The sequence below is a fragment of the Podarcis cretensis genome (genome assembly GCF_951804945.1).
Source record: "Podarcis cretensis genome assembly, chromosome: 8".
Lineage (NCBI taxonomy): Eukaryota > Metazoa > Chordata > Lepidosauria > Squamata > Lacertidae > Podarcis > Podarcis cretensis.
In genome coordinates, this window is record NC_137177.1 from 74,554,519 (window position 1) to 74,568,546 (window position 14,028).

At 47.5% G+C, this 14,028-nt stretch overlaps 1 protein-coding gene across 3 annotated transcripts in view; it reads left to right on the forward strand.

Moving 5' to 3' along the window:
• The window catches only part of C1QTNF12 (C1q and TNF related 12), a 41,969-nt gene extending 29,900 nt beyond the window's left edge, over window positions 1–12,069 (forward strand). For all 3 annotated transcript variants that reach the window (XM_079987226.1, XM_079987227.1, XM_079987228.1), the window contains 4 exons: window positions 779–887; window positions 1,190–1,280; window positions 6,860–6,938; window positions 8,496–12,069. In XM_079987226.1, coding sequence (XP_079843352.1) covers window positions 779–887; window positions 1,190–1,280; window positions 6,860–6,938; window positions 8,496–8,594 — 378 coding nt within the window. In that variant the 3' untranslated portion in view covers window positions 8,595–12,069. The remainder of the gene's footprint in view (window positions 1–778; window positions 888–1,189; window positions 1,281–6,859; window positions 6,939–8,495) is intronic.
• Window positions 12,070–14,028: the final 1,959 nt, after the last annotated feature.

Below are 14,028 nucleotides of genomic sequence, written 5' to 3' on the forward strand. Positions count from 1 at the left end.
ATGATGATGCTGGAGAGGGAACCAGCAAAGGGAGAGAGGACGCTTCTGCTGGGGAAGGAGATAGAGGTGACACCAGAGAGAAAGGGGAGTCCGAGGGAGGTGCGGAGAGAAGGCTCCAGGACTCTTCTAGTGGAACCAGCGGGGAGAGCACAGGACCTCCTCTGGGGACGCCCACTCTGCGCAGACAGCTTTCGCGCAGAGAAGGGAGATGACGATTGGGTGTGAAAGAACTCTTATGTTGGAGGAAATTCAGGAAACGCCCACTGACGGATTCTTCCAGTGATTGAGACAGTCATGGTGCACTGACTGTCCAGCCTGGGGGGAAAGTTTTGTCCAAACTACTCAGCCTGGAGCAGTTTGCGCTTTACGCACAAGCAACCCCATACCCCACTACAGAGACTATCGGTCCGAGACACACTTTGGGCAAAAAAGATTCTTGTGTTGCGTGGGGTTGGCCTAGATGACTCTTCTGACTCTACAGCCTTATGATTCTTATGTGATTACTTGGTATTACGGATGTTATGATTTTGTTACAGTGGGCAAACGAGACGAATGGTGCCATTTTTGGTGAAAGGCTTAACTGAGGGGAAAGATTAAATGTTAAACTTAAGGTGGATACAACCCTGCGATTCTTGAATGTAAAGTGGTCTGGTGATGTTTAAAGTCAAAGACACAACACAAGAAAGCTTCTGTGTGTTATGAAATAGAGAGAAGGGGAGCAATGGAGGCGGTGGCCAGGGTCTCGTTGGATTTGTGATGGTGTTCTTTTTCTCCCTAGCCTTCGGCCAAAGGAGCGTTCCTCCGGGGATCTGGTTTGAACTTAACCACCGGGAGATTTACAGCATCTATATCTGGCATTTATCAGTTTTCGGCCAACGTCCACATTGGTGAGTGGGAACTCTTGCTGCTGGCAGATAACATGTCCTTTTGCCTTCGTTTCACAGCCAGTACGGTCTTGAAAAAAGAAGGTCAAATCTAACCCTACGGAAGCTGGTTCCTCTAACATAGGGACATTATTTATGCCCGAGGGGCCAAATTTGCTTCTGGGCAACCTTCCAAGGGCCACATGCCAGAGGCAGAAGTGGGTGGGGCAATAAATGTTGGATGTTAAATTTGCATCCAAGGCTAATTTCTGTGCACACATCTCTATATTCATTACATACCCTCCTTCCTTTTCTTTTTCTCCAAGACCACAGTGAGCTGAAAAGTAAACTACAGCTTCGAGCAAGAGACAACGTCCGGGTGCTGATCTGCATCGAATCCCTCTGTCATCGCAACACGTAAGTCACTGGGATGCTGCTGCAATACCATCTCAGGACACAGGTGGGGAACCTTTGGATCATTGTCCGAATGTGGTCTTCCAGCTCTTTGTGTCTAGCTCTCAGGACTCTCCCCAGGCCGCACACCCTCCCCAGCTAGGTCTCTCCCCAGCCCTGCTTTGTACCTTCCTTGAGCACCTTTGCCTGGCTGGAACATGTCCTTGAACTCTGAACTCATGCCTGCAAGAGAGGGGTGGGTGTTGAAACCAGCCTAATGCGCAAAGCTCATTTTAAAACCCACTGCTCCGCCCACTTTTACCTCTGGCTCCGCCTACCACTGGCATGTGACCCCCAGAAGGGAATGCAGACCTTGGAATGAAAAAGGGTCCCCCATCCTTGTTCCAGCATCTAGCATCTTTAATCTAAAACCTAATCTAAGGTTTCTTTCTCAATGGATAATTGAAGTAACAATAAGAACAACAACAATAGCAATATCCCAGCCATTCTTTCCTCCCTGAAATACACTCAACTTATGCTTCTCAGAATAACACCAGCACATTATGAATAGGATTAAATAATAGGAGTCAAAAGGGAAATTGGAGGTCATTTTGCTCCACCCTCTGCTGGGCGCAAGATCTTCAATGCTGGAGGCAACTAAGATAATGAGAAAAGCTCTGCTGGATGAGGCCAATGGCCCATTGGGGTCAGGCATCCTGTTCTCTCAGTGTTCATCCAGATACCTACAGGAAACCCCACCAAAACAGGGCCCATGGAAATTAAGAACATAACTAAAGCCTGCTGGATCAGACCAAAAGCCCATCTAGTCTAACACCCTGCCAACCAAATGCTTCTTCTGGAAATCCTGCAAACAGGCCCTGAGTGCAACCGCTACTCTCCCTACTTGTGAATGCCAGCAAGTAGACATCTTGCTTCCAACAATGAAGGCAGAACATAGATATCATACTTAATAGCCTTCTTCTCCATGCTGCTTCCCTGACTAACCAGTTTCTGTATAAAAACCTTCTGTGAAGCAGAGCAAAGCACTCTGTTTCACCGCTCTTATCAGTTAGGCACTGCTCCTATCTTTTAGCCGAAATTGACTTTCCTGCCGTTTCCACCCCCCACGCTCCTTCGCGCTGGAGCGACAGAAAATGCACCTGCTCGATTTGCCTCAGGACAACCCTTCAATCCTCTCGTGGTCTCCCCTTCATCTTCTCTTCTTCAGGGTTCATGGCTTACCCTGGCCCACGGCGGCCATCTTTGTTTTGGATGGTTCTTTGGAAGTTGACTCATTCTGGAGCATTCGCGGGTCGGAATGGCTGCCGTGCACAAAAATATGGCAGCCTTGTGCATTCAGACCTGTCTCCCATGGCAACCATCTGCAGCTCTTCTGAAGGCCTGCAGCTTCTCAATTGAAAGGGCTGTGTCTCCTCAGTAGGCCTCATTGGAAAAGCTTAGAGATCTGCAGTTCATTTGGCAGAGGGCAGTGGTGTTCCCCCAGCCCTTTCTAAAACACCCCCCATGCTTTCCTTGCACAAGAACGGCCATTTTGGGCCTTTTCTCTTTCCTGATTTGTTCTTTGTCCGCCACACTCGCCACAACTCTGTCAAAACAAAAGTGGGGGAAATGTCCTCTGAACGGGTCTCTGCTGGCAACTCTTGAAACCCCACAGAAGCCAAAAAGTGGAGCTGGAAGAAAGGTTTGGGAACGCGGCTGTGCCAAAGTCCCCCCTCCCCACCTTCCTCTTCGTGACTCAGATGGAACCGATCTCGCTGTTAAAGTTCTAATTTAAACACTTTTATTGGAGGAACAGTGAAGAAGGTGTGGAATGCTGAAGAATTAAAAAAAAAAACAGACCAGGCCTCGTTCATAGACTTCGTTGGCTTTCCCAAAAGACGCCATGGAGCTTGCATGTTGCTGTTATTAGTAGCAGTGGATGCTGGGAGATGGCAGAAACCCCTCGAACCTGATAGTTTGGCAGATACCTCAGCAGGGAAGAACAGAGTCAGCAATAAATTGCATTCATAACACGGACACAAAATCCACCGCAAGCCAGGAGCTTAATACATCAACGCAGCCAGTTGATGTTTTCCATGGGGAAAATCTGGGTGAACAGATACGTTTTAAGCTAGGGCCAAAATGCCTAATTAGGGGAGAGAGGATGTGTCCCATTTCGTTTTCTCATTTTTCCGGCCTTACAGTCAGTTCTCCACATTTCATCTGCTGTTTTGTGAGAATTTCTCCTAATGTATCCATTTTCATATGCAGCTTTGCCGAATACACATCTTTTGTTTTGCAAGCCATTTCCCCTGATATAATGCATATTTGTTTACCATTTTCCCTTATATGCACTTTAATGCACAGTTCCACCAAGTTTATTTTCATTTTTCGCATTTCTATCCCACAAGGAACTTGAGGTGGTGTGTACATGGTTCCTTTCTTCCTCCCCATTTTGTCCTCACAACAACCCTGTGAGGTAGGTTAGGCTGAGAGGTTGCACCAGGCCCAAGGCCACCCAGTGAGTTTCATGGCTGCTTGGGGATTTGAGCCCTGGTCTCCCAGGTCCTAGTCCAACACTCCAGTCACTGCACCACACTGGTGTGAAGATAAACACTAGCTTAGTTTTTTAAAAATAAATTTTATTGTTTATAGCCCAGTGGCCCATCACAATACAGTATGAGCAGAAATCACACAGCTACAGAACTAAAGACATTGCATGCCACCAGACCAGGACAAATCTACAATGTCCAAAATATAGGAACGTTCCTTCTATTCAGCATCTCTGGGCTTTGGCACTTGCACAAACCAGAAAAGTTGCTCTTACCTTTCTTGTGCTAGTACAAATAGTGTCACCCTGTAGCTGATGCACATTTCGACATTTGCCAAAACCATTTAATTTTCGAATCATCCGGTTGACTTTCTAAGGCGATCTGAAAAGGGGAGACAAATCTAGCTCTGGGTGAATCATACAACGGGCAAAATGAAACATAATGTAAAAGATGCTCAGTAGACCCTCCGGGGTTTCAGATGTGAATATTTCCCGGTCCTATCAGGAGATGTTGGACAGGTGGCCTACCCACCAAGCCAGTGTCTCTTCTTCAGCTTTGGAGCAATTGGCCATGCTTGTAAAGGCTACTCCAGTTGCTGAAACAGAGGTGGAAGAGAGCCTCCAGCAAGTCAGGGGGCTGTTGTTCTTGGACCGTCTCTGGATAGGGGTGGATTCAGGTGAACGTTGGAGTTGGTTTTTGGCATGGCGGCTGTGGAAACTGGGAGCAGTGGAGTGAGGCTATGGTTTCCGTTCCCATGGGTTGCCTCACCTCTTATGAAACATGACGAGGCCAGGGCATCGGCTGGCTCGGGGCATGCCTCTACCACCTGCCCAACCTGGCAGTGCCCCTTTATTAGGGCTTCGCTTGCACCTGCAGGGTGGGGCAACCTGCCTCCGGAGGGCATGAGACCTGTTGCAATGTCGGTAGGAGAGCAAGCCCAAACGAGCCATCAGCTGGCAAAACTGCTGAGAGCGAAGAGCATGTCGTAAACATGGGGGGTTGTAGCCAATATCGGTCCTACTCAGAGTAGACCCATTGAAATGAACCGGCGTGGCTAATTTAGGGGTTGCAGCTGTCAGGGAACTGCCATCAGAGCAGGTGGTGGAAGGGCTCAAGGAGGTTAGGAGAGACTTAACAGCAGAGGAAGGAACCAGCAGGGGGAGAGAAGGAGCTCCGAGGGAAAGGGAGTCGGAAGAAGGGCTCTGGGACACTTCCAGCGAAAACAGTGAGGAGGTTTCAGGACCTCCTATAGGGACACCCACACCTCGCCGGAAACTGTCACGCCGAGAGTCCAGAAGACGCGTTTCCGTTAAGGAGCTTTTATGTTGGAAGAGATTCCGCAAACGCCCACTGTCGGATTCTGCCAGCGACTGAGGGAGCCATGCTTAAGGGCTCCGCTAAAGACAGAGTTTTGCTAAGCTGAGCAAACCCTGAGGGACTAAGCTTTTACGCACAAGCAGCTCATCATCCCATCACAGCAGCCAACTTTAATCCTCCTCAGACTAGACCTTTTCTGTTGTACACAGCAACACCCGCCTCAAAGTAGACCCTAAGTTGGCTGTGGTCATTAATTTCAATGGACGCGACATTAATGGTCACATCTAACTTAGGTTAACATTAAGGGTCACGTTTAACTTAGGTTCATTCATTTCAACAGGTATGCTCTGAGCAGAACTTATTTGGCTACAACCCATCATTTTTTTACTTGGTTAGTCATCTACCTTAGAACCCAGGGATGGATGGAAGAAATTTAAATTAATGTGTTTGTTGCTGAAACATCTCCATTTTGTTTTGCTCCATTTCCTCCAAATTATCTTCCAAAACTGACTGTGTGGGGAACCTCTGGTCCTCCAGATGTTGCCACACTACAAATTCCAGCAGGCGTGGCCAGCGGCCAGAGGGATAAGGAGAGTTGTAGTTCAGCAAAGGTACAGGGCCAGAGGTTCCCCACACAGACATTTTCCCCCAAGATAATTTGGAGGAAGTTGAACAAAACTTTAAAATAGCCCATTCCTATGCATATACAGTGGTACCTTGGGTTTACTTAATTCGTTCTGGAGGTCCACTTTAGCTAATGGGGCCTCCCGCTGCCGCTGCACCGCCGGAGGACGATTTCTGTTCTCATCCTGAAGCAAAGTTCTTAACCCGAGGTAATATTTCTGGGTTAGCAGAGTCTGTAACCTGAAGCGTATGTAACCTGAAGCATATGTAACCCGAGGTACCACTGTACAACCGGAAGCAAACTGGTACTGTGTTCAGTGGGGCTTCCTCATGGGTAAAGGTGCAGAGTAAAGTTAGGGCCAGCTTGCTAATACACCTGGCTTTGCAAGCTGGTGGAAACCACAGAGGAAACAATGAGAGCATACTGTAATTGGAGGGGCAACCCAAATGATCAAGGGGGTGGAACAATTCCCCTATGAGGAAACGTTGATGCATTTGGAGTTGTTGTTTTTAAGTTTAGAGGAAAGGCAACTAAAAGGTGACATGGCAGAAGTTTATAAAATTATGCTCAGCATGCAGAAAGGGGACAGGGGAAAGTGTTTCCTCCTTCTCTCATAATGCTGGAACTCGTGGACATCCCAACAGAAGCTGAATGTAGGAAGCTTTGGGACAGAGGAAAGGAAGAGCTTATTCAGGCAGCACATAGATAACCTGCGGAACTCACTTCCACAGGAGGAAGTGGGGACCGCTAACTTGGGTGGCTTGAAAAGAGGACTGGACAAATTCTAGGAGCTATGAATGGCTATCGGCCTTGATGACTATGCTCTGTCTCTGTGGTCAAAGGCAAAAAATGCCAACTTCTGGAAATGGCAGAAGGGGAGAGTGCTCTTCTGCTCAGAGCCTACTTGCAGGCATCTGGTTGGCCACTGTGAGAATAAATGGACTATATGGGCCATTGGCCTGATCCTGCAGGCTCTTCTTATGTCCTTATAAATGATGGAGAGCTTGTGGAATTTGAGCTTGAGATACCCCACTTCTCAGCCACTGTGCTATGCCAAGCTATGAATCTGGTCTGTGAACATCTGTCTCCCTTTCTTTTGCACCTTGTAGGTCTTTGGAAGTTATTGCTGGTCTGGAAAGCAACAGCAAGATCTTCACCGTTTATGTCCACGGATTGCTGCAGCTGCAGGTATAAGGGGGTTGTAGAGCTGGCGGTGATGTAGCCTATAAAGAGCACCAGTGAATTGACACGGGTGGTGCTGTGGGTTAAACCACAGAGCCTAGGACTTGCCGATCAGAAGGTCGGCGGTTCGAATCCTTGCGACGGGGTGAGCTCCCGTTGCTTGGTCCCTGCTCCTGCCAACCTAGCAGTTTGAAAGCACGTCAAAGTGCAAGTAGATAAATAGGTACAGCTCTGGCGGGAAGGTAAATGGTGTTTCTGTGCGCTGCTCTGGTTCGCCAGAAGTGGCTTAGTCATGCTGGCCACATGACCCAGAAGCTGTACGCCGGCTCCCTTGGCCAATAAAGGGAGATGAGCGCCGCAACCCCAGAGTTGCCCACAACTGGACCTAATAGTCAGGGGTCCCTTTACCTTGACCTTTTAGAGCTGGTGGTAATGTAGCCTATAAAGAACATCAGTGAATTGAGACAGACTCCCACCCCTCGGGCCACCATTTTTATGCAACAGGTTCGGCAGGTGGGAAGAACCATAGCTCAGTGGTAGGGCATCTGCTCTGCATGCAGAAGGTCCTGGGTTCAATCCCCGGCATCTCCATTATTAGGTTTTATTTTGTCTCAGGGCAGATTACAATTAAAATTCTGAAAACGCTGTAAAACAGCTGCAAATTATAGAAATAAGATGGGCCCTAAAAACATGCACCTCAAGTGTCGAAAGCCAAAGCGTGCTTTGTCATGGAGGGGAGGGAGCCCCACAACCTTCCACAGAGAAGGCCCTTTCCTGGTCTGCCACCCCCACCAACGCCTGAGGGTGGCGGAACAAGCAAGAAGGCGGCCTCTGCTGATCTCAGCACCCAAGAAGGTCTGTAGGGAAGGAGCAGGTCTTTTGGGTATTTCATCCCTGAATAGTTCAGGGCAGTGTTCCCCAAACCTGGGTCTCCAGCCATTTTTGGACTACAATTCCCATCATTCCCCCTGCCAGCTAGGTAGGGACGATGGGAGTTGTAGTCCAAGTTTGGGAAACACTGGCTTTGAACGCTATTTGGGAGCACCTTCAACCGGTCCTGGAAACAAACTGGCGACTCCTGGGCTTGTGGTTCTCTTGTACATTGGTTCCCAGTATGTTTCCGAGCACAATTCAAAGTGTTGGTGCTGACCTTTAAAGCCCTAAACGGCCTTGGTCCAGTATACCTGAAGGAGCGTCCCCACCTCCATCGTTCTGCCCAGATGCTGAGGTCTAGCACCGAGGGCCTTCTGGTGGTTTCCTCACTGCAAGAAGCCAAGTTACAGGGAACCAAGCAGAGGGCCTTCTTGGTAGTGGCACCTGCCCTGTGGAACGCCCTCCCACCAGATGTTAAAGAAATCAACAACTACCAGACTTTTAGAAGACATCTGAAGGCAGCCCTCTTTTAGTGTTTAACAGACTACTGTATTTTAATACTTTGTTGGAAGCCGCCCAGAGTGGCTGGGGAAACCCAGCCAGATGGGCGGGGTATAAATAATAAATTCTTATTCTTATTCCTATCCCTATTCCTATTCTTATTTCTTCTTCTCTTCCCTTGTGGTGCAGCCTGGACAATACACTTCCATCTTTGTTGACAACAGCGCTGGTGCCCCTGTCACCATTCAGAATGGATCCGATTTCATGGGGATGCTGGTGGGAGTCTAATCCCGGATGACCCGCGATGCAGGGGGGCAGGGGGATGAAGATGCAGCTGAGGACTTTGCCACCTCTGTCTCAGGGGATCGCCTTCTCTTTGCCATTAGGCTTCTCCAGCTGAGTGACGCAAACAATACTTTCCCTTCTCCCCGCGGCATAGCAATAATTCAAGAAGAAGACAAAAATCACGGGAGGAGAACAGTTCTTGCCACTGAAACTAAAAGACTAGATTTCGTTCCCAGTACAGTATATTCACAGGACACCTTCACGTCCTCAACCTCGGCTCTGAGATCCAAAACTTTGCTTTTGCTTCGGGATACAGTGTTTTGTTTTTGAAAAGACCAACCTTCCAAGGACATCTAACTCTCATCTGAACTGGGGGGTGGGCTTGGTGCACTGTGGGTAAGTGGGTCTCTGAAGGCATAAGAAAAACAAAGGTGGTTCCAAAGCAGAGCACCTGCTTTGTGTGTAGAAGGTCCTTAGTCCAGCCCCCAGCATGATTTGAGAAACAGCAGACTCCCTTCTGAAAGGATTCCTGTTTCCTGTTTCCACCCTACCTAATTGGTTTCCTTTTTTTTTAAAAAAAAAAAGGCCTAAAAAGCTTCTTGCAATTTAATGCCGAACCGTTTTTTAATCAGCCTTCCCGTTGCAGATGCAAAAGCATGTCCCACAAAAAAATGGATGGAGAGCAACTAAGTCCCTTGGACCAGTTACTCTCTCTGAACATCAATTGGTGGGGTTTTTTAAAAAAAAATCTGTTCCTGGCAGGGAACCTATGCAGGTCCCTCCTGTGAACCACTTAGACCTTCCCAAGGGAAGCAAAGGATCCAGCTATATGGCTGTAGCCTATGATGTCCCACTCAGAACAGACCCATTGAAATGAATGGACTGAAGCATCCCGTTACTGTCAATGAGTCTACTCTGAGTCCAACTAGCATTGGACACAACCCAAAACGAATGGAATAGCTGCAAAGTTATTCTAACAGGTGGGTTGTGAGTCGCAGGAAAAGCTGATGAAGGAGTCCCCGCTTTCAGAATGGGGTTTCATCCATTCATCCTTCAAATTCTCCATCTTCACCACATCCCTGAATTTTGTTGACATTCCAGCCTTGCTTTCAAGTGATCGTTGTTGGCTTGTGTGTTTGTGTGTATGTGTGTTTATGTGCTGGCTCTGGCTGAGTTGAAAAACAGTTTAATAATTATTATAATTGAGAAGAGAACTGTATATTATTTAAATTATCTGTGCTTGACCGCAAGTGCCCAGCCTCACTATATGCAAAGGCCGAGGAAGGCAAGATTGGAGCTTTATGTAATTGGTGTGACGTCGCCAGAGTGATTTCTGACAGGATTTTGCCACTCCGGGGGGAAAGAGAAGGGGGGCACGCTCCCACCAAGCACAGCCTCCTGAAGAGACAGAAAGGATGTGTTTGGGCTCAAGCATCGTCACAGCAGCTGGCAGATTTCCACTAATTTCTTTCCAGAGACTTTGACATGCAACTGTGGACTTAACCATCTACACCCAGCCTGCACCTTAAAAGGCTCCCACCCCGACTGTTTAAGAATCACCCCCCAGGCCTTTTGTTGCGTTTCAAAGTCACCCCATTAGGGCAGGACAAAGTGTTACAAATCCATTTCCCCCCTCTGCATCCGTATGATGAGCTCTCTTTCGCCTCCTAACCTCGTCGATACACTTCTCTGCCCTCCCTGTGTGGGATGCAGGTAGTGATTTAAACAGTCCACACTTGCTCACTTTGAGCAGGGCAGGATCCTGCTGGATAGCTCAGTTGGTTAGAGCGTGGTGCTGTTAACACCAAGTTCGTGGGTTCAATCCCCATAAGGGGCAGCTCAGGGTCCCTTCCAACTCTATGATTTTATGAGATGTCAGCAGTGGGCAGGGATGGATTTAGCAGCCTGGTACTGGCAGGAGAGGTGTCCAGCAGGGGAGCTGTCCAGCAACGACCTGGTGCTGGTTCAGCAAAGCTTTTACATTAGCCAGCAGACTGGGGAAGACGGGGTGTGTATGTGTGTTATAGCAGGCCAGCTTTTCCTGCCTCTTCCTGGCTTCTCAGCAGGGCCCTGTTCCCAGAACGTAAACTCGTGTTTGCCTCCTCTGAAGTGGGAAGAGATAAATTTGGTTCGTTTTACATTTTGATGTGCACCTACCTGGTTTGCACTTTCCAAAACAACATGTAAAATCACGGCTATCCTTTTAAAATCTCTGAATTTTGTGGTGCGGTTCTCAAACCAAAAAAAAGAAAAGAAAAATTGCATGTATTGGGGGAACTAGCATCACAAAACACATCCTATTAAGGAAAACAGCTTGCGGAAACACCTGCGTTCAGCAAAATAGCATACCAAAAATATATAAAGGTAAAGGGACCCCTGACCATTAGGTCCAGTCGTGACCAACTCTGGGGTTGCAGCGCTCATCTCGCTTTACTGGCCAAGGGAGCCGGCGTACAGCTTCCAGGTCATGTGGCCAGCATGACGAAGCTGCTTCTGGCGAAACCAGAGCAGCGCACGGAAATGCCATTTACCTTCCCGCCAGAGTGGTACCTATTTATCTACTTGCACTTTGACGTGCTTTCGAACTGCTAGGTTGGCAGGAGCAGGGACCGAGCAACGGGAGCTCACCCCGTCGCGGGGATTCGAACTGCCGACATTCTGATCAGCAAGTCCTAGGCTCTGTGGTTTAACCCACAGCACCACCCGCGTCCCACCAAAAATATATATGGGTGGATTAAAGAATATGCCCGCTACAACACAAACGAGTCTTTGAGAGGACTTTTAAAAAATGCAGAAGTGGACCACTTAAGAATGGGGAAATGAGAAACCAAAATGGAAGGATTTGTCCACCCCAGTTCCCAAGAAGGGATGAAGGAAAAGAGGCCTTCAAAACACACACTGCATCTCCAATGATGGGGTTGGGCACAGACTCGTTGCTTCTGCTTGTTGTCTCAGGAGGGTCAGGAAAAGGATCTGCAGCTAGGTGGGGAGTCCCAACAGAAAGTACATTGGGTTCCTTCATGTTTCAGCCCGTTGGGTGAAGGCATCACCTGAGGTGGTGGCCTCAGAATGGGATCATGGGAAATGAAATTCCCTCTGATCCCAGTCTGTGCTGGGAGCCATGGTAAGGACTGGATATCCCTCTACTTTGCAAGAGGACCTATCATGTTCAGGGGCCAGGCAAGGAACACAGAGCATCGTGACCATTGATCAAGGGGATATGGAGCTGCCAATTTGGGCAACGGCTTCTTTTATCTTGCAACATTTAATCCTGCCCTAGATCTTTTACCAAGCGAAACATTTCCTGCAAGTTGGGTGATTTATTTCAATTTCAATTTTGAATAAGAGTGGGGTATGAGTGTGTGTCAAGAAACGGGGAGAGGGAGATTATTTCAAGCAAGCGCAACCCTTCTAGTAGCGCCTCTTGCCTTTATCGTCTTATGTTTTAATAAGATATATTAATAAATCTGTATATTTAGTCACCTTGTATACACAGCAGCCCTCGGGGCACGCATTTAAAGCTGTAAACATATCATTGCACACTGGAGGGGCTGCCAAGCAGCCTGGCATGTGATCGGCAGGCTGGCGGGGAGAGTGTTGACTTATTTATGGAGCTGGCTTGGCATTGGCTGCGATGAAAGCTTGTGAAGGATAACGTGGTGCAAACAGTCTCTCTACTGCACTGTTTTCAGTCTGGCTTAAAAGCTCTAGGTTGCATCCGGTGCTATTTCTGCTCAGAGTAAACCCATTGAAGTTAATAGACATAGCTAACTTGGGTCAATTGCATTCAATGGCTTTACTCTGTTCAGAAGAAAGAATTCAGCTCTTCACTTTTCTCACACAATCCTAATGGATCGTCTTCTATGTTAGTCCAACTCAAAGTAGTCTCACTGGGCCTTATCCAATGCAACAGCTCTGCTGGTACACAGGATTTCTATGTGCAAAATGGATCTTCCTCTCTCTTCCCTCCCCCATACCCTCTAAATTAGCTCTGAAAGTTTGGGGGACCCTCCAGAGCAGATTTATTTGGGGGTGTTTAACTAGGTGGAGAGGAAACAGAAATCTTGTTGCACCAGCAGAACCCCACTGGGTTCGTCAGTTTCATTGGGTGGTATTCAATGCTAGTCCTGCTCAGAGTAGACCCATTGAAGTTAATGGGCATGACTAACTTAGATTAGTTCATTTCAATGAAGGACTTAGTTGAATATAACCCTGTGGGTGGTAATTAACCAAATGTAACAGTTGGCCTGTTGAAACTAATGTAGCTAACTGGTTAAATAATTTTAGTAGGTCTATTCTGAGTAAAACTTCATTGAATGCCACCTAGTGGGTCAACTCAGAGTAGGATTCTGTTGGATACGAACCAAAAGGATTAAAATATTTAAAATTGGGAATTTCTTATCCAGGATTGCACAAGAATTCTAAGAAATCAAGGCAGGTTAGGAAAGTTCAGTCCACCATCTTGATTCAAAATGGCGCCCACTTGTACCCAAGCACAAATCTGCTCCTTGATCTCAGGAACCATCATGCAAAATTTGGTTACGATGACTTTAGAGGTGTCCAAATGCGTCATGAACAGGCAAACAACTTTCCCAAACATGTAACAAGACTAGCAACCTATTACCCAGCATTGCTTGGGAATTCTAAGAAACCAAAATGTCAGCACAGTTTTGAAATCACTTGTTAAAATGCAGTGCAGCTTCCAAAGCTTGGCTCTGCCATTTTGAGTCAAAGCGGCTTCCAATCCTAAGTGGAAACCAAAACCTGCTCCTCAAACTCAGGAACTGTTATGGGAAATTTAGCGATGACATCAGTGCATCCACATCAGTGCCGTTTTGAGAAGTCCGGCCGGCCATTTTGATTCAATATGCCACCTAATTCTATCCAAACATAGATGAAAGCCGCCTTCTTGATTTCAGCAACCGTGACGCCAATTTTGGTAATGACATCTTGAGAGAAAATGGGCAGACTGACAAACACCTTTCCCAAATATCCAAGATAACAAAAGAGTAAGTGGTTAGTATAAGGAGTCTGGTGCCTTCCAAGTGTTGTTGAACTCCATCTCCCATCAGCCCCAGCCAGCATGACCACTGGCCAGGGATGATGGGAGCCGTAGGCAGGTGACATCTGGTGGGTTCCTCAGCCCTGGAGAACAAGACTTAGTTGCTCTCTCACTTCCTTTTATCCTGTGCTTCCAGCAAACCATGGTTTGCTTGAACGATGGTGTAGCACAACACTGGTTAACCCTAACCATACCCCTTTCCAATGGTACACACACCTGAAAATAAAGGATGCCCATCACACTAAATAAATGGCACCTTCAAAAACTGATCCTTGGAATGGAGCCTTTGGGGAAATAAAAAATGGAACCCAATGGAGCTTCAAGAGCTCTGGTAAGTTCCACCCCTCAACCCATGGGAAGGACTGCAGCTCAGTG